General features: G+C 40.8%; 1 protein-coding gene across 2 annotated transcripts in view; it reads left to right on the top strand.

Moving 5' to 3' along the window:
* LOC119741455 (titin homolog) overlaps positions 1-21280 on the top strand; it is a 36729-nt gene that overhangs the window by 10311 nt on the left and 5138 nt on the right. The window contains exons 2-11 of one of the 2 annotated variants that reach the window (XM_038217209.1): positions 5973-6109; positions 10330-10357; positions 10906-11025; positions 11530-11744; positions 12014-12118; positions 12631-12696; positions 13022-13114; positions 14108-14233; positions 14652-14797; positions 15526-21060. In XM_038217209.1, coding sequence (XP_038073137.1) covers positions 6056-6109; positions 10330-10357; positions 10906-11025; positions 11530-11744; positions 12014-12118; positions 12631-12696; positions 13022-13114; positions 14108-14233; positions 14652-14797; positions 15526-21060 — 6488 coding nt within the window. In that variant the 5' untranslated portion in view covers positions 5973-6055. Of the gene's footprint in view, positions 1-5972; positions 6110-6158; positions 6222-10329; positions 10358-10905; positions 11026-11529; positions 11745-12013; positions 12119-12630; positions 12697-13021; positions 13115-14107; positions 14234-14651; positions 14798-15525; positions 21061-21280 lie in introns of those variants that run through there. The other variant, XM_038217210.1, reaches the window with a different exon arrangement.

The following is a 21280-nucleotide window of genomic DNA, read 5'->3' as shown; positions in this document are numbered from 1 at the left end:
GTTGCCGAAGCCATTGTCTGGTACCCACAGAAAATATATTCCACACCAAGTATATGAAAGTTGAGTACCAGACTGTACTTGTACTTCTACTTGGCATAACTTAACATCTTCCCTTGCTCAGAGATGCCACCCAGTACAGTTTTATTGTATTTTCCACAATAAACTAGTGAAATACCAGTACCATAATACAATTGTTCATAGTAAAATTTGATTTTCGGTAAAAAAAAATAATACATTGCTAACCAGCAATGCAGCCACTGACCTTGACCTTTGTCCTAAAAAATGAAGCCCAGACATGTTTAGGCCTACATTTATATTTTGATCTGCTAATTTTCATTTAGCATTCCCCTTGTGCCATTTTATAAACTTCTAAAATTTGTATTGTGATGAGCTTATGTTGAATTCAATGTTAATGTATTGCATTTACCTATTACATGTAAACCTATGGCGTAATTCCGTTACCGCCCAGGCGTAATTCCGTTACCGTGATTAAAATGCAAATTATGAAAAGAGTGATTATTTTTTCAACTTTGTTCTGCATTGTAGTTAACAACAACCCTGAACTCTACAAATGACAGGTAGTGTCCAATTTTAAAATTTCAAAACTTCAGAGAGTTTTAATAATTTATGCAAGAACTCAAATATGCTTGTCCTCCGTCCGTAATTCCGTTACCGATATTAAGCTCCGCCCCTTAAAGGGTAATCTTGTGGGATTTTTTTTTTTTCAGCGGTCAATCAATTCTATTGGGTCTTGGCTCCCTTTCCATGTTTAGATTAGTTGCCTAGCATAGAACATATTTTCTTGGGAAAGAATAATCTTTGACAAAGTGACAAAATTCCGTAATTCCGTTACCAAAGAATTGCCCACATAATAAATCAAATATTGTTACACTGACATGTTTGAAGTTTTGTGTTCGAAAAACGAAAATGCTGGAAAAACCAAGAAAAACGAAAATGTTCAAGTAGTCTGGTTCCTTGACTCCACTAAAGATAAAATGGATCAATTTATAGATGTCGGAAAATTGTAAGGTAAAGGAACCAGTCTAGCTGGCCTGCACCTGTTCATGAACATGTAACCAATAATTACATGAACATGTAACAAAATTTGGACTGAAAAAAGTGTAAAGTTGGAGCAGTAGTTGAAAAATAGTTAGGTTTTTCCAACCGTGGTCGGCCGACCATCGTTGGAAATGTATACAAAAATACCATTTTCTTGAAAATGACTTCACACCAGGTGCCATAATTTTACAGGATGCTTTAGATTGTCATTTACCAACATCCTAGTAAGGTATTTCGTAAAAACTTGGTAGTTTTATTTTTCGATGTTCTATTCCCTTTAATTAACATGTACATGTACTTGTGCTAGAGAAGAGCATACAGTATGAATTGTACATGTACGTGAATTCTGAAGTGCACTTTAGAAATTGCAGTAAGCATTGCCTGCATGAACATGTACTGGCACTGACAAAGTGATGTTGCCTTTGGCTTCATCATTGTGATTTCCTCTTGAAATAAACATTAAATTCTTCGGAGGGTGCGTGTGTTGAAGACCGTACATGTAGTTAATACATGTACGTATTTGAATCTCGGCTTGCTTCGATGCAACAACACACAGTACAACACTCAATTTTATCTTCAGTATAGTGTATCCACATGTATACATGTATGAGACGGGCCATTTATGCCTTAGGAGCAATATTGGAAGAACTTGGGATGCTTACATACGTACAACTATTTTTGAGATATGGTTTATTGAAATTGAATTTGTGAAATAACTTGTAAGGTTATGAAAATACATATTGGAATTCTTCTGAGGGCCTCGTGTACACATGCTATGTGCGTGTCAATGTATTACATTGTAGTTTGCCAGTCTCTTGGATTACAAGCATGGTAAGTTTTGTATGTATACATCCTACATGTGGTGTTCAGATGTGCATATTTACACACAGCATACAAAACAAATTAGTTAGGTAGTGAATTGCCCTTCATTTTCTATCCTAAACAAATTGACGTCCTTTTATTTTGGTGGCGTCATTAAAGGGAAAATACAACATTTGCAAACATCAAAAAATAAAACTACCAAATCATTTTGAAATACCTTGCTGGACTGTTAGTGAATGACAGTGTAAAGCATCCTGTAAAATCATGGCACCTGGTATACTGTCATTTTCAAGAAAAGTGGTATTTTTGTATCAATTTCCAACGCTGATCGGCCGATCAGCGTTGGAAACAACTGGCTTTTTTTCAAATACTGGCCCCAATTGACCATCACACTTGTTTGCAATCGATTACAAACCTATGAACGGGTACGAGCCAGCTAGACTGGTTCCCTGACCTTACAATTCCCCAATGTATGTTAAAGGCTCTGTTTCTTCTTATATGGAGTCAGGGAACCAGACTACAGGAAAATGATCGTTTTTCTTGGTTTTTATAGCATTTTCAAACACAAAACCTCAAAAAAGTCAGTGTAACTATATTTGCTATATATTTCCAACCCCCCAATTCCATCCATTTATGAAAATTACAGCAAAAGCAAATGATGTATATTCCCTTTAAACCTCACTTGAACTGGGTCTTGATTTTCGATAGACCTAGCCTGTTGGGTCTGTCCTTCGCGATAGAAGCCTGAAGGTTTGTGTGTGATGAAGTCAAGTGCCAGGCTTTCTATTTCTCAGGAATCCCTCTATATGCTAGAGCATCTCAGCGCTGCCTCCTTATTAACATCTCAAGAATGTTGGCTGGATGCCATCTCAACTGAACTTCATGAAGAGGTTAAAGGAAAGCCTTGCTGTCCACTCTGAGGAGTTGTGTATACACACAGCAGCCTTGGAGCTTCACTCTCTGACAGGCAAAACAAGTCTTTCCAGTCAATCAAGGACACTTCTATGGAAAATCTGATCACTGTGTGGGAAAGTTAGTTTTTTGACTGATACCCAAGTTATAGGGCTTAATAGAAAAACAATCAGTTTTCCGAGTATGTAGGCCTACTTGTATGTATGTTATAAGATGGTTGTGCATGAGTCAGTGCTTTTTTTTTAAATCTACATTCATGTACATTTAATTGTAACAAATGTGAGAAAAATGACTTGATGAAAGGCACCTTACTGATACGTGTTCCACCTGAGCATGCTGAGTGTCCTGACCCATACGTGTACGTTCCACCTGACCGATACGTGTTCATGTACAATGCGTGTACACATGTCATACTTAAATCCATAGAGGCTGAAATTAAAATGTGACCTCATGTTGAGGCTGAATTTACATGTAAAATGCTTCAATTTTGCTTCTTTTAATTAATGTATTGTAAAATACAGAACACTACCGTAGGCCTATCCGCTCCGTTCACAAGTACCCCCTCACAGGCAAAGAAAGCACAGTTGGGGGCAACCTCGTCCCCAGGGTGTCGAGCAGTACGCGCCCACCACTACCTGCTCTCTCACCCTGGTATTGGATCATTTGCATGTGCAAGATTTTTGCACACGTATGCAAATGAGGAACAGTCTGGTGCCTGGATATGCGTTACACATTAGCGTTTGTTTTTGTATGCGGTGTCTGGGGTAGAAACAGAGTCAATTCGTAGCAGCGTGAGCACGGCGTGAGTTACGAAAACACGATTTTTGAAATCAAACTGTTAAGATCTTATCAAGACAACATGCAGTATCATATTTCATATTAATATGAGCAAATTGGAAAGGAAATTAGTATTTTCGAGAAGGCGTGGACGAATGATCGCGAAAACACGTACTGCACGTTGTGAATATATAGCACCAAGTACACGATAAAAATCCATTACTAGCCAATAGCGGTATCCAATCAGGATACAGGAAGAAAGTTTCCTATCCAGGGTTTACTATTGGAAACGCGGTTGGAAATAAAGTAAGCACTGGGGACGAGGTTGAGTTGGGGGTGACCTACCGACGCCATCTTGCCTGACTGCAATATTATTTTGCCGCGCACGCGGCTGTACCATGTACCATTGTGTGTACATAGTACAAATCTGCATATGTACATAGTACAAATCTGCTGGTGTACATTGGTCACACACAAGGAATGGTGCGTGTCAACCAGCTAAATGGGACATCGTTGCTAGGCAAAAGGGCGCCCTCTTTGATTGGCGCATGGAGCCCATTGTAGAGTCAGAATGATTCAAGTTTACACTGTGTGGTAAATACATGTATCATTACATCAATTTGGTTGATTCACAAAATTTGAATAACGTGTTGTTATTACTGCATACAGATACCGGTACATTGAACATGAATGTATCGTACATACATGTACATGTAGGCCTATACATGAACATTCTATTACATGTACATGTACATTGTTGTATGTCAATTGGCAATCACTGTCACCGGAAACCATGATTATTTCAAGCATACAACTGTACATGTACCGGTAGTTTCACTTCTGTTTTCTATTGCCACAGTACCGACCGTTCATGTTTTATCCCTATTGCCCATAAAGCTGTGTATATTCCATCAGAGATGAGGTATTCCAATGCTAGAGGCCTCGTTATTTGTCTTGGGATTTCCAGACAGCGATGCTACGTATGTACGTCTGCATTCTTCATTCTCAAGCTAATTCACTGTCTTCGCTTTGTCGCGGAATCCACTTCTGTTGCTGTCTAGAGTAGCCGTGGAAATAAGGAGCGAGTAGTGGAAATTTACAGCGGAATTAATGAATAATCAGGAGTAAAAATGGGACAATATGTACATGTACATCAAATGATTATCTTACTGGGTTGTTGAGGAAAGAATTCTGATGAAATCTTGGATCCAGTTCAGAGGTTGATGTACTGATGTGCAGCTGATGAGAATCTCTCTTAGAAACATCCTTGGAATCTACCGGTACATCATTGTTCAAGGTTCTGACTGAGCATTGTTCCCTGTTGATTTGACACAAAAGGATTGGGAGACTTGCGGATTTAATTAAAAACTTCAGAGGTTCCTAGAGTGCAGTTGCGGGTCAGTGTGAAGCAGATGGTTTGCAGACACGCAAACAAGCGCATCAAATCTCAGCTCTGTCCTTGATTGTAAGTTATTTGGATATCTAGGAACTGCATTCTGTAGGTGTAGTTCTTGGAAGATGTACTTGATTAACTGAAATGTCTGTGATGTGAACTGTGATCGTGTGACCGACCTCCCTCCCCCGACCCCTGTTCTTGCATCAACCCTTGCTCCACCTGTGCTACATGTACACGTACATTGGTTACCTAGCTGAGATCTTCTAGTTCTACTCTGAATTTATACCAAGAGCATCTTATCAATCTGGGAGCTGAAGATTTATACATTTCAGCATCCCATTCATATGGATGGGACAAACTAACCTCTTGTCTGATGATTGGATTTCTGAGTGATCTGGTTCTTCATGCTGCAGCATGTACTGGTACCGTGTACATTGTGTACATAATTTACAATGTACATGTACATAAAAGTATGTACACTCTGTAAAATGAAAACCAAAACTTTGAGTTTTTTTTAACATGCAGAAACAACAACCCTGTCAAGTTCAAAGGGTGTATAATGTACATGTGTACGTACATGTGCATGTGTGTATATTTGTGTTCATGAGTTGATTGCGCCCGAAGCATGCAATTGCTCGCAAAGCGGGGTGTCTCGCCTGTGAACTGTGCGAGTCTTTCGACAGGCAGCGAAGCTGCCTTCCCCCGGAAGTGGGTGAGGTGAAACCTCTTTACAGTTTAAACACAAAATGTTCACAAGATTATCTCATACTTTTGCATTTTCTTGTACTCTGTTATTGCGTTGAGCCTCTAACGATGCACCACATAGTGGAGGACTGTCCACTCACCTGCCTGGAATGGATGGGGGCATTGCAGTCCTACACCAAGCTGAGAAATAGGCAATTGAATTGCTTACGACATTCTATGAGATCGGAAATAGCAAAAGACATTATCATCACTTGTACTTCATGATTTATTTATCGATTGTTTTCTGATTGTTTTTCTTCAGGATGGTAGAGGATAGTGAAGACAACCCAAGTCAACTCATGTGTCCATAGTCATCAAGACATAGTAGGAGTAGGAGTAGCAGCAATGTCCGAGGACCTGGTCCATCCAGGGGCCATTGTCAAGGACCGCTGGAAAGTGGTGAGTCAGGGTACTAGACCCATAGTCATTGTGACATGTAGGAGTACATGTAGCAGCAATGTCCGAGGACCTGGTCCATTGAAGGGCCATTGTCAAGGACCGCTGGAAAGTGGTGAGTCAGGGTACTAGACCCATATTTCTAAAATTCCCGGGATCCCCCTAGAAAAAAAAGCAAACAATTAATTAATTTTAGTGTGGTATCTGCCATACACCCATGCTCAGATGTGTTTCCTTCACCAATTGCCCACACACATACCGGTACACCCTAGCACATTTGTTTATGGTGTAAATCAAGGATTTTCTTTTGTTCCTCTTCCCTTTTCCTTTGTTTGTACTTTGACTTTTTTGCAACAGTTTTGTACACATTTTCCAATTGAGGAGTCCTCGATTCGGTTTCTGACCTCAATTCACCGATGATGTTGCTTGTGTGTGTCCCTGATTTACACCATCAACAAATGCAAGTGTGTAATTGCCTGCAATCGGGGACCGCCTATTGTCCCGCTATTGTTTGTACTTTTTAGGAAGACCTCCCATATGTTTTGTACACGATTCCAAATTGGGGACCTCTCAGGAATTGGGTAACCTATTGTCCTGTATTGTTCAACGTCCCCTATTGAATGCAGAAACAAACTCACATCTTTGCAAACACCGGCAATCATGGACCCCCAATTGTCCCTAATCCTCTTCCTTTGTTTAAACTCTTAACTTTTCAGCAACAGCTCTCATTGGTTTTGTACATGAATTTCAATCTTGGACTATCGGTCAATTTTGGACGTATTGTTTGTGAGGCTAACCCTTTTGTCCTTTGGGCCGAGATTGCCGGTGTTTACATACTCATACACACACGGGCGTATTCACACCATCGATCGTGGACGTCCTATTGTCCCTCTTTTGTTTGTACTTCAACTTTTTAGGAAGACTCCCATATGTTTTGTACACGACCCCAATCGCAGACGTTCTCTAAATTGTTCTCAGGCATTTTTCGTCCACGGTTTGAATGCCTGAGCACGCCCACATACCCCACACCATTAAGACCAGCTAGGACCTGCCCTGTTTTAGACAATTTTATGAAGAAGTTTTCTACCAGTATTGTTAATTAGGGAAATTGTGTCTTTCTAGCACCTCCACCATGTTTTTGGCCACCTTAAAACTCCATAGGACTGATATGGCTTTCAAAAACTCAGGAACCACATGCAAGTGCGTAGTGCACACTTACATTTGTAAATATCAAATGTGTCCTTTTTGTTTTGGTACGGTACATTGTATCCATACATGTACATTGTAGATAGAACTGACAGCCTCATCTGAACAGATTCCGTACATTTACATTCAGTTTTTTTTTTAATCTCGTCAGAAACAACAGATTTCAGTTTACATAAGATTTCAACTGGTTGTACACATGTACATGTATCCTTATTATTTTCAAGAAATCAGCTAAATGCTTGGGAACGATATTGTCTTCACTTGCCATGCTTGCACAGTCTTGTGTACATATGTACCGGCGGAGTACCGGTATGTTGAACTATTAAAACCAGGAATTTTGAGAGATCATACATACCGGGTAGGTTACATGTATGTTTACATCATTAGGGTCAAATGAATTTGTCTACAGTAGGAACAGTACTGGTTGGTTATGGAAATTTAAAAGAGCAAATGGTTCATTTTCAGTCACTACCATGACTACTCAATTTGACTTACATGTATGTACATAGTATGTGTATGTATGTACAATGTACAGGGTGAGTAAAAAAAAAGAAGGAAACCCAAATGTTGGGACCATTGTTTTATTGAAGTTCTGCATGTAGCACTTTCAAAATCAACGATTTGAAAGCCCCATTCATAAGCTTTCTTTTAGTACAAGAATAATTCAAATTCAAGTTACGGAATTTTAAACACAACCACCATTTTAAGGTTCTGTCCACAGATCACAAAAAAGTTCAGTGTTCTTTCAGCAAAATTGAAAAGGTACTAAAAGAAAGCTTTTGAAGTGGGCTTTCATGTCCTAGATTTTGAAAGTGCTACATGCAGAACTTCAATAAAACAATAGTCCGGACATTTGGGGTTTTTTTTTTACTCGCCCTGTATTGAACTGCCTGTTTTCAGAAAAAACAAAACGCACACACAAAACAAAACAAAAATCATCAACATCGATTCTCATACATGTACATCTGAGTTGATCCCTTTGGCTGCAAATCAAGTTGCCAACCTTTGATAGCATTTAGGGTGAAATCTTTGGCATAGTTTAGCATCCAAGGCACTGCAAATATACATGTGCACAACGTATGAATGCCTTATGACTATGCTACGTGTAATGGTAATATACGAGGAGAATTTATATCTGTACGCTGTATAAATGTTGGTGACATGTAAACACAATGGTAAACCTTGGCTGGTCTGATGTTTTGTGGGGCCTGTTGTAAAGATAAAAATAATTGGATAAACAAGGTCATAAAAATGTTGCATAACAGCTTACATGTACATGTAGAATGAACATTTTTATGAGCAGAATTCCATTGTTTTTTTTTACTGGTACAAGCAAATGATTCTCCATTATGTCAGATCTGGAAACCAAATTACTGTCAAGGATGTACTCATAAAAACTGACACACAGTTATGGTTTCTTCTGATGATTTGATGCCCAAATATAAAGCTACATTTGGCCACCAATTTCACTGGGTACTTTCAAAAGTACTTTTTTTTTTCACAAGCATGTGACTTTGACAGAAATTTTACTCTTTTTGTATGTTTACATTTGGGTCATTCTATACATTTGGGGTTCATTCTTCCTGCCATGTTTACATGTACATGTACACGTACATGTACCGGGGGTATGTACATGTACATGTACTTTGATGCTTTGTAATTTGCCATTCAAGTATTCTTTAGGAATAACATGTTCACTGGGTAACTATAGTACAGTTTATAAACAGTTTAATATTTGTCAACAAACAAATGGTACATTATGACAACTACTGCTACTCAATCTCTATAACTTTAAAATTTCCAACCCTGAAGAATCATACTTATGAAATATGATTTTCTTTATTGCTGTTACGGAGTGACACAATACCAGTATGAACGTGAGTTTAGGCCACATCACTCAAACAAATCACTCAAACTTTGTGCATATCAAAAAGCAATCATATTTTGAGCATAGTCATAGTCTTTCTGTATTCCTGTAGCATTGCTACCCCCGGTACCATTCATTTGAAGATTGGTAAAAAATATGTACATGTACATGCACATGTACCGGTACATGTACATGTACTGAGTACATGTACATGTTCCGTACCGGTACATGTACATGTACGTATGCAAAACATGAGAAAAAAAATGTCAACCAGTTAAGCATTATGGAGTGACTGTTACGGAATGACCAAAGTTTTACTCATACAAGTGTGTACAAAATGACAGCTTTTCTATACACTTTTGTACTAAAATCAACTATGAACCATTCTGTGTGCCTTAAAAACAAAAAGTCACAACACTTGCATGTGAAAACAAGATGCCAAAAGGACTACCTAAAATCCAAACATTTAGCCCCAAAATAATTTTTGGATTGTTTTTTTTTTACCACATTCCAACTCACTGGCACACCATTCAAATAAAAGGTTTTGCTGTTCCCTTTAATTTGATAGCATATTTGAGCTTGTGATTCTTGAAGTTCTCACGATGTTTTGTAAATGTTCCACTTTTCAGCCATGTCCACTTTCACGTGAAATTGCCCAAAAAAACTGGTAATTTATACCACAGCATTCTTGTACATTTATTAATACGGGAAATTTGTTGGAACGACTTTTGTACATGTACTGGTGCATTACCTACTATTGATGATGTCATGGAAAGTTCCTTTAGCTTTTGCTTCCATGAGTTTTGCTTCAGTTTGTTGCTTTTGCTTTCATGAGCCAACCTTCAGTTTGTTATACATGTAAGTTCTTTGTTCATGTATACTAAATTGTACAGACAAATAGATCCAAGTACTTTTCTTTGTCTGTTTTCTTTTTACTTTGAATAACACGGCCATAAATACTGTCATGCTTGCGAGAAATTGATTGATGCTGCTACATTGTACTCATCACTGGAAAGGTCATCAGTTGTCTTGTTAATTTTTTTTAACATTGTCCATAGTAAGTTTGTTTTATCCAAATCCAAAGGGATGAAAATCAAGTTGATAATTCACTGATGAGTTTTAATATTTGGTTTTTTAATTTTTATTTCAGACCAGAAAAGTGGGTGGTGGTGGATTCGGTGAGTTCCGTTATAAATTCAGTACATTAATTGCTTGCAGTAATTTGTGTGCATACATGTATTGAGTTGGCTGGTAATGCAAGACCCACTGGTAATGCAGCCCTCCACACTAACAAGTTGTTGTGTTCAGGTACCGTACTGTGTGATGAAATATGTGTTACGATAGAAATCAGTAATTTGCAAATGTGTACATTTAATAAAAATTCACTCTTAGGAATTTCAAATACAAATATTATTTTAAATCATCAAATACGGATGTTTGCATGATTGTATTTTCTCGATTTCTTCAAGATTTTGGCATAAAATGTAGACAATATTTGTACCGGTAAATGAACATTGGTTCAAGTTTAATACCTTTTTTATGCCATCACCACAGTGTACAGTGGTCTCATAATTCAACACTTGCTGGATCATATTACAGTCACAGTGTCAGATTCATTGATATTACATTTTCTCATTTAGTTTTGGCTAATATCCAAAAATAACCTGAGTATATTCATTGACATTGTTATTCAAATGTTCATATCTTTCCTTCGCTTCTCCCCAAGGTGAAATCTACGAAGCTCAGGATCAAGTTCTTGAGGAGGCAGTGGCTCTCAAGCTGGAGTCAGCCCTTCAGCCAAAACAAGTCTTGAAGATGGAAGTGGCTGTCCTCAAGAAGTTGCAAGGTAGACAACAGTTGCTCAGTCCAGTATTCCTTCCTCTTAGGCATAGAATACATTGACTACATGAATAACCTCAAATTGGATTTACATGTAGTTATCAGTTCATTCTGGTTTGAAAAGAAATAAACTAGTGCAATTTTGATTTAATTTTGAATCATTTAAATTGTAAATTTGATATTGGGTTTTGCCTTGCTCAGAGGTCTGTACTAGTAAGCAGGAAGTCGTTGGTTCGAGTCCTACCTGAGTCCTACCGGTAGTTTGTGAATTATTTCTCGCAAGCCATCGGACAGCACTGAGTAAATACATTGGCGAAGGGCAAAGCCCAGTATTCAAAATCTTGTGAACTGGTTTTACAGCCAAATAAGACTTTTTTTTAATTCAGGAGAAGTTTGAAATTTTGTGAAGATTTAAACATTCAAATTTGCTGTAATTATTTGATAGCTCCCCAGGAGAAAAAACCCTGTTTTTTTAGGGCAAGCATGGATAATATTTTGTTTTTGATTTCAGGCAAGGACCATGTGTGTAAATTCATTGGCTGTGGACGTAATGATCAGTTCAACTATGTAGTCATGTCACTACAAGGCTCCAATCTGGCTGAGTTACGTCGTAGTCAACCTAGAGGGACCTTTAGCATGACTACTACGCTACGTCTAGGTGTGCAAATACTGGAAGGCATTGAGAGTATACATGATGTGGGCTTTCTACATAGAGACATCAAACCAGTGAGTACACAAGTCTGAAACTTTTTAAATTGAATTTGACCTCACAGAAAAAATGAAAGTATTTCCATAAGTTAGTTTAGTTGCCTCAACTTATTCAGTAAAGTGTCCCATTGCCAATTGTTGGTTGCAGTAAAATATTTCAAATTGTTCAGGAAAAAACAAACAAAAACAAAATGGCTACTGAGCAAGAAAACTATTTCATCTGTCATCAAATCTTACACACGTATCTTACATGTACATGTATTTCTTTTCCTTCTTGTCATCTACAGTCCAACTTTGCCATGGGCCGTCTCTCCAGTAATTGTAGGAAGGTCTACATGTTGGATTTTGGTCTCTCCAGGCAGTACACTAACTCACAGGGCCAAGTCAGAACAGTAAGTACATGTATCTATATTATTGAACTCTAGCAGTTGTAAAGTGACGGGATGTGAGTGCCGTGGGGGGGGGGGGGGGTGTCAGCCTCCCCCATGATTCTGTAAATTAAATTAATGGCATAAAGTCGAAAAGGGTCCAAAACGTGACTTGGTACAGTTCATATTAAACTTGCAGGTCTTGAACACGAAATGTTATCCCAGTCTTCCATGATGCAACCCCCCCCCCCCCCCCCCCCCCCCGAAATATTTATCACTTCACTACTAAACTTTTGTCTCCATGAAATAAGGTCAAGAAAATATGACAATACCTTTGGCTATTAAACAAACCTTCATAAGTAAATCTACAGAACTTCACTGTGAATATAGGACAGTTTTCTGGTATTAAATGATTCTTGAATGATAATTTGTTATAAAAGCTCTTCCTGGCCTACATTCATAGAAATTCAGGAATTCAGTACCATTTGTCTTTTTCCCATCATGTTTGATGTGAATGTGTCTGTCTACTCCCACAGCCAAGACCTGTAGCTGGTTTCAGAGGTACAGTCCGATATGCATCGGTCAATGCACACAAGAACAAGGTAAGAAAAACATATACATGTATATCAAACTAAAGTTGCTCTCAATTATGTAAAGAACAAATACCTGCAGAACAAATACCTTACATTTTACATTGAATGAAAGCATTATGAATGGTTTTCCTTGATTTGAAATATAAGTTAAGGGGGGGGGGGGGTAGTGACATATATTTCCCTTGATCTGTTTTGGTGGAATCAAGGGTAAAAATGAAATGCAGGTCTTGTTTTCTCCAAATTTGTTTTCAAAGCTTTTTCTATAATTTGTTTGTAGCCTGTTGTTCTATGTCATCTGCATGAGCACTTATACAGTGTTTGTTTTTGCTAACAGGAGATGGGTAGACATGATGATTTGTGGTCTCTCTTTTACATGGTGGTGGAATTTGTCATTGGACAACTACCATGGAGGAAGATCAAAGATAAGGTAACATCTAGTTTCTGGTTTGATATTCACTTCTATAATTCTGATTGTTTTGGTTTATTATGACATGATTGAAAGAGAAATTACGCACAATATCTGTTGATTATTTCTCCTTCAGTGTCAAACATTGCTTGGTTGATTCTGTTTTGTGGAAAGAGTTTGATGGAGACACACATATGCCATTGTATGAAGTGGGATTTGAATGTTTGTTGAATGTCTTGCAACTACATGTAAGCGACAGATTTGGGGAAATAAAACAAACAAACAATTCTTTATAAGACACTAAGTTTATTTGTTTGACTATAACTAGCAACTGGATACCGGTTAATAGAAGACGAGGCAAGCTGAGTAAAGCTGGTCCCAAACCACACAACATTCTGTTCAATTTGATTCACAATGGCTGTTCACTGCAAGTCTTTTCATGCATCTGGCATGCCTGGTGTACATAGTGGGCAGGATTGAGCCTATTACTGGGGAATCTTATACAAAAACCACTGCCTGGCTCTCTTTAACAGCTAACAATCAGGCTGATTCACCAAGGGCAGTCAGTCAGTCAGTCAGTTTGTCATGTACAAAATCATCTTCTGATGTCACCCGGCTGGTTGTTCCTCATTCCAACAAGAAGGATGGTGATATTTCATTCTTTGTTGTTGCCCTAAAATTGTGGAATCAACTGCCAGTTGATATCAGGGAAACGGCTTTTCCTGCTATCTTCAAGCACCTACTCAAAACATTTCCCAATGTATGATTAAGTTGTTGCTGTTTTTTGGTATATAATTTCTTTGTAATTTTCTGTATCTGTTTGCTGTTTATTGTGAGGCGCTGTGATCTTTGTAGAGCGCCATATAAATACTTGGTATTATTATGATTGTTATTATTACAAAGTGGACTATAAGCTGGCCCTCTCTGGGATCAGTAAAATACAATGCATTCAAAGGCCACAACAAATTTAAAAAAATGAAAACTTTGATGACTTTTGTCCTTTTCCTGTTACAGGAGCAAGTAGGCTTAATGAAAGAGAAGCATGATCATCGATCCATGTTGAAGCACATGCCGTCAGAATTCAAGCAGTTTCTGGAACACATACAGGGTCTACAGTATCAAGACAAGCCTGACTACAAGGTATTGGTTCATTGTGTAAAGAGAGCTTCTCAAAACTCATATGTGTTCACTTCCTTGTGGAATTCATTTTTTTGGAACATGAGGATTTCTCAGTGGGAACAAGCTGAGTTCCCTTGATAAATCTCTCTGAACTCAGTTTCTCCTGAATTACCATTGTATTCTATCCAGGCTGTATTAACCAGGCTGTTCCATGTCTGTTCCTGATTAGTGTCCATTCCCGATTAGTGTTTGTTCCCGATCAGTGTCTGTTCCCAAATGGTGTCTGTTGCCAAGTTGTGTCCGTGACCTAACGTGATGGATTTCATTACAACTTTGCTACCTATTAGTGTTACTGCAAATACTTTGATTTGGTCCAGTCAACTGTCACAATCCCATTACTGCTCCTCTAACTGATGAATATTTCTATTCTTGCCCGCAGTTCCTACACTCCTTGCTAGACCGTTGCATGAACAGGAAAGGTATCAAGGAGACCGACCCCTATGACTGGGAGAAGATCTATGCTGATGGTTCACAGACCACCACCACAGCGTCACTCAGCCCAGCTAAGGAACCCAAACAAGGAGTGTAAGTCACAAACAACTTTTCTGTTTATAGAGCAAAATGGTTATTACAAATTCAGCGTGATGGAGCAGTACAGAGGTTTAAATTCTTATAGTTAAAACTAAGTTTCTCACTGAGCATTATACAAGGAAACTATCAAACAGATCCGAATTTTACCATTGAATAAATAATAATAATAACAAATTCTAAAACGCTGGTATCTGGATAAACCTGTTAACTGCGCTGGGTTCTAAGATAAATAATAATAAGCTTGAATAAAGAGGTACGTTTTGAGACAAGTTTTAATAGAGTCAACGTCAGGTTGTGATCTTTAATATTGGTAGACTGTTCTATAGGAGGGGGGCTGCAACAGAAATCTTTGTCCCCATTGGCCTTCAAGTTTGAAGATGGAGCCACAAGCAAGTGCGCATCACTAGAGCGTAGTTTGCGCACACGCTAAGTACATGGCGATATGAGTTGTTGCATGCATTGGGATGCTGTTTCGTTGTTGGTCCAATTGATTTCCACTTGGTAATCAAGCCTTTGAAGGCGAAAGAGCTATCTGTGAGAGGGTACACTTCCGAAATGTGCTTGTGAAAAATATCATAAACCATTTTTCAGTGATTTAAACATCATTTTGTGGTTAGAAAGAACATTATAATACTTGCGCAAATATATTCAAAGATTTTGAGCTTTAATGCATTAATTTATGGTGCTTAATATTTTTCGTTTTGTCTTTTTTTTTTTTTCAGTCCTGATGTCCCACCAGCAAACACAGACATAGTATTAGAAGAAAACATAAGCTTCCATGACAACATGAAGGAGGCCCAAGTGGAAGTGCAGCGCATCAACGCTGCGGATGCTCCAGAGAAAGTAGATGAGAGTCAAGAGAAGAGAGACGCGGAGAAGGAGATTGATGAGGAAGATGAAGAAGAAGAAGAAGAGGAGGAAGATGGAGAAGCAAATGAGAATGCTGAAGAGAATGAGATTGCAGGATCAGAGAGAGAAGGAGACTCACCTGAACAGGAAGGTGGATCCAGAGTGGAAGGTAGAGAACCACAAGAGGGTGAGGTAGTCTTGGACAATAAGGAGAACGAGAAACGAGACGTGCATAAGAAGTGCAAACGAGCCATGAGTAAACGACGTCGCATGCTGCATCGACGACAGAAGCCTAAGAGGCTTAGGACTCATGACAGTCATGCTATATTGGAGGGCGAGGTCAGTACCTTCAGGGAAGGCTTTGGAGTCAGTGAACGAGATCCTTCACTTCTGGAGGAGAACCTTGTACCTGGTCTCAACAGCAAGCTGCTCCCCGTTCGCTCATTTGCTGAGCCTGTCCAACAAGTGCAATTGCCGCCCGAGGCGCAGTGCGGTGCCGAGGGCAAACTAACCATGAAGACTATCCCTTGTATCAAGGACACTAAGCCTCCACCGTGGAGGACCAGTACCCCACCGCTCGTTGGAGCAACTATGCAAAAGCAGGATAACCTGAATCGCCCAAAGTCAAGTGCAAATGAACTCCGTCCGTCTGCCATTACTAGGCTTCAAGAAACCGAAAGGGACAGAAGCAAAAGCGTTCCTGAGACAGACTCCGGGGATGCCTTTCAGCATGACGGCTCCTTGGACGAAGTAGACAAGGACAAGTTAACAAGGTCTCCTGAGAGTGTGACTAGAATACCAAGACCAAGTCACCCCGATCATGCTGCAAAAGAACCACAGGTATTTGCGGCGGTGGTACCAAGGGAAATGCGGATTGGTATTGAGAACCCACCGATCATTAAAGTCAGCACTGAGCACGCTGGAGTTGAACAGAATCCAGAACAAATTGCTATCCCTCGGAAGTCTGCAAGTCCAGGTCGGCCAACCACACCCCCTCAGGAACTCCTTAAGCCAGTGGCAGTAACTATTGGTGCTCAAAGTCATGACAGACAAACGGGCAAAAAACCTGTTGCTGTTTCACACAAACAAGCTGGTGCTTGCCATGTAAGGGTTGAAACTGAAAAGAGGGACAAACAAGTGACAAAAGCAGCCTTAGCTAATTTAGAAGTGACTGAAGATACACAAACAGGCTTGCAAATTCCTCAGGGACCCATCACTGAAGCTCTTGCAAAAAGCAAGGAGCCTGTACAACAACAGAGCACAGAGAGGTTTAATGTTCCTGCAGACTCTGATAAACCTACTAAACTCCCTGAGCCCAAGGAACAGATTGTTCAGCCTGTGAAGAAGCCAAAGCCTGAGCTGCAGGCAAAGCCAGTTGAGTCTGTAGAAAAGGACAGCACCGAGCAAACAACCAAGGCAGAAGAGGAACCAGTCCCAGTTCCTCAAGAAGAACTGTTCATCAATGAACCATTACCTAATCTTGCCCATGAGCCCACTGAAGAGAACACCACCATCCAGAAGAGAGCAGACCTGGATGATGTGGTCTTGAATATTCCATTGGATATTGATAAAATAACGGAGCATGTTGACTTGCAGAACCTTGCCGAACAGAAAGAGAAGGTAGCTGATGTCCCAGTAAAGAATACGGGAGAATTAGTGAAAAACCACGATAAAGCAATAAGTGCCTCAAGTCCCAGTCTGTCAATTGACAAGGGTCCAGCAACACCTGCCCGGGCAGCCATGGAGCAGCTTCTTGGAGCATTTTCATGGGACGAGCCAGAACCGCCAAAAGAGGAATCCAAAACTGTTGCCATCCCTAAAGAGAATTCGGTGGAGAAGCAAGCTTTGAAGAACGGAAGGAATGAGAAGAGCTTGCAGGAAGAGCTCCGGGCAGCAAGACTATCTGCAAGAGAGGAAGCAAATGCTTCTCCAAAGCCCAACAAAGCCTTCGGAAACCAGAGTGATGTTATCACTGGGTCAGCAACCTTAAGGGATGGGAAGCTAGATCTGGAGCTCCCTGATGACAAAGATAGACAAAACCTCCAACAGAGACTCAGGCTTGAAAGTGATAATCTGGATTCTGGGCCACTGACACCCTTCTCCCTGGAAGAGGATGGTACAGCAGTGAAACCTGTACGGGATGGATGGGCAGTTGAGGGAGAGAAACAAATGGAGGAACACGAGATCCATGAAAGGAGCATATCTTCTATAGAGCATTCCTCCAAGGAGGCTCCAATCAAATCACCATCCATGGACAGAGAGGAAATGGAGAACATTCTGAATGGGTTTGACGGCACGGTCAAAATTCAGACCGACCACTGCACTGGAAAATCTGAAAACCTGGCAATAAAACCAGCTGCTGAGACACAAACTTCACCTAAAGGTACAAGGACAAACACAGCTGTCAGAGTAAAAGTAAGTCCTGGTGAGGACAAGGAGCATAAAAGGAAGGGTAGGTCAGGCCACAGAAGTTCAGAAAATGCCAGGTCTGCTACACCAAAAACAGATGAGAGTGAAACAGTGTCTGGTGGCTCTGGGAGGAGTGAGCGAAAAGGCCGAGGGCCTGTTCGAGCTCGCCAACTCCCTAGTATTCCGACACCAAAGAAGGAAGTACCTGCTGCTGAGGGAACAAGTGCGACACCTGTCATGAAACAGGAAAGTCCCACCAGCGGGCAGCCATCAGGGAGTCCCCTCCAGAGGAAAGGCTCCTTGGGCAAGACCCGTAAGCTTCCTGCAGTGCCTAAAATATTGCTGCAAAACAAGCTTGGTAACCGATTGCGGCTAGAAAAATCTCCAAATAGGACGACAGGAACCAGCGTAGAAGACAACCAGCAGCGATCCTCAAAGAACAAAGGACGTCAACGGAAAGCATCAAATCCAACATCGGATGCCATAGACGACTCCAGCTTCCAGTCTGAGAATGTGCAATCGATACAGCTCAGAAAAAACCAGGAGTTTAAAGTGACTGTTCAATCACCACCACCCTCAACCAGTAAAGAACCAATCCGAGAGCCAGAAATCAAGGTCGTGAGTGTTGAGCCTTCATGTACATTTGCAATCATGGAGAGCTTATCTCAAGAGGATTGTGTCATGAACGCTGATATCTCAGAGTGTGCTACTCAGCAGCAGGAGCCTAGCTTCTTCCTTGACATGAGTGCCTCTGTCAGGAAGGAGGAACCAGCGAAGACTGAGCTTCCAATCAAACAAACAGATCCTATAATTGCAGGATCCCACACAAACAAAGACTCAAACGTTGCCAGGGCTACAATGAAAGCACCTAATCTAATGGTCTTTACCAAGAAGCCTATCATCAAGAAACAACTTACAGGGAATGTGATTTACACTAAGACAGAATTCCAGGATAAGGCAGGCACACCAGCATCACCAAAAACAATTGGAAGTGCAAAATCAGTTGAGGAATCAAGATTACCTCCGTCAAAAGGAGCAGGTGCAATACCATCAAAACCAGTCAGTGGCACAGACACACCTTTAAATGATGTTGGAAATGCACAGAAAGGTGATAAATATGAAAACAAAATTGTGAATGATGTGAGGAAGGTGTCCATAGCAAGTTCCAACTCTACCGAATGGAACAGCAACGGCTCCTGTACTTCAACTCTGAAGGACAGTCAAGCTGGTCCTGCCACTCCAACAGTTTTGTCACGTGCTGAAAAAGCCCAGGAGTCTGTCTCCACTTCCACACCTAAAACAGCTGTGATGAACTCTGCTAAGGCATCGTTGGATAATCAAACGACACAGCAAGTTGAAGCCGCAAGCAGTACTGTGATAGCTGAGCAGCAAAAAGGGTCTAATCCTAATGTCTTACCAGAAGTAAGAGTATACGAGCCTTCCATTAACGGTGACGTTACAGGAAACAGACCTACGGACCTAACCTTACACCAATGTACCAGTCCTCCTCCTTTATCTTCACCCAGAGAATCTCCAAGGACACCCCTGCTATTTTCTGAGGATGAAGATCAAGCAAGAGAGGACCAAGCCAAAAACGGTGCCAAGAAAATGGCAGATGCTGCAACAGAAAATGCACTGACAAGACTGAAAGAAGGACTCTTGGCTCATTCTAGACAAGGCTATCAGAAAATTGTCAAGAGTTTATCAGATGAGCAAATTGCAAAGAAGGCAAAGGGGAGACAGGAGGGTGAACAGAAAATGGGAAGTTTCAAGGAGCCTGCCCGGCAAGGACATGAAGATGGCCTGAGTCCTCTATCTAGGTCAAGAACGGTCAGCTTCAACAAAGACCTAAATGTTGACGGGGTTAGTAGAGCTAGTACCTTGGATTCTGACTTAGATTTGGGGGAAATTGACAGAGCAGGTTCTCCTACAAGCCCCAAAGCTGGTCTCTCTCCGCTGGCATTGCGTCGCCTGCGTCACAAAACCGATCCTGATTTTGCCTCTCTCCGGGCTGCTTTTGCTAGGAAGCAGGCAAATCAGATTCAAGCCATGGAAGATGCAAAAGATGACGACCAAGCAGATGTCTTTGTTAATCCTCAGAGACGAAGCAGCTCATCTTCACTCCACAAAGCAAGTGATCGCTTGGCAGCACTCAAAGCAGCTGAGGAAGCTCATCTAATGAGTTACTTACATGGTGACCCGGAAAAGAGGAAGCGACGACGAATGAAATCAAGCTCCTCCGGTGAACACATTTCATCTGTGGATGAGGAAAGTTTTACAGACTCTCTCGCATCTCATGGCAGGTTAGAGGATGGACAACCAAGTGAAAGTTCCTTCTCTCAATCCAGACTTGCCTGGGAGGCGCTGACTCCACGACAGCGACGACGTCGGGAGAAACTGGCCAGTACACGAAGCCAAGGACCGCACAGCGGAAACTCACAGTCAGGATTACCTCCTACCTCACCCAGGAATGTTAGTCCAACGCATCACTCCCATCAGGGAGGAAAGCCGTCAATTCAGGAACGTTTAGGTGCAGCTGCAGCACCGAGCAGCTTGCATATTGCTTCTCAAAACAACCCTGAGATGTCCCACTCCTCATCCAGAAGCCACAAGTCCAAGAGCCAGGACACTGAGGCAAAGGCAGGTGGCAGAGCCTCAGCTGCTCAAGGTCACTCAGACAGACACAGAATTCATCAAGAGGAGCGTGCGTCACGCCATAGAGATAGACAAAAGAGGCACATCCAACCATCGCCTCGTGATACAGATGGTGCTGCAACGACTACATCAGTATCTCTCCCTGAGGATGCTTCACCAGTGGTAACCCCAAGGGACACACCAAGTGACACTCCTCGTGATGTATTTGGTGATAAACCAGTTTTAGCAGTCAGGAAGGGATTGATAGAGGACAGTCAATCCTCATCAGGAACTGGCAGCTCACAGGGGAACATCCAGCCCAAGCCACCCATGAGGCCTCCAGAGAAGGCTGTCTTTGCTGGAAGGTGAGTACACCTGCTACATCACACATCAAATACTGTCATTTAAAGGCAGTGGACAACATTTGCAACAATTTATAAAAAATAAAATAGCTTGGAAGCATTTTTCTAAATTGTTTTGCATCATTGGACAAAAAAACATTACATATAACAGTGGCGTGATATCTGTTATAAATGACTAGCCCCCACATCCATCATAAACTTACAACAAATGCGTATGTTGTCC

This window comes from Patiria miniata, unplaced genomic scaffold (assembly GCF_015706575.1).
Source record: "Patiria miniata isolate m_02_andy unplaced genomic scaffold, ASM1570657v1 HiC_scaffold_5, whole genome shotgun sequence".
Lineage (NCBI taxonomy): Eukaryota > Metazoa > Echinodermata > Asteroidea > Valvatida > Asterinidae > Patiria > Patiria miniata.
This window is presented reverse-complemented; position numbering and strand designations above follow the sequence as displayed.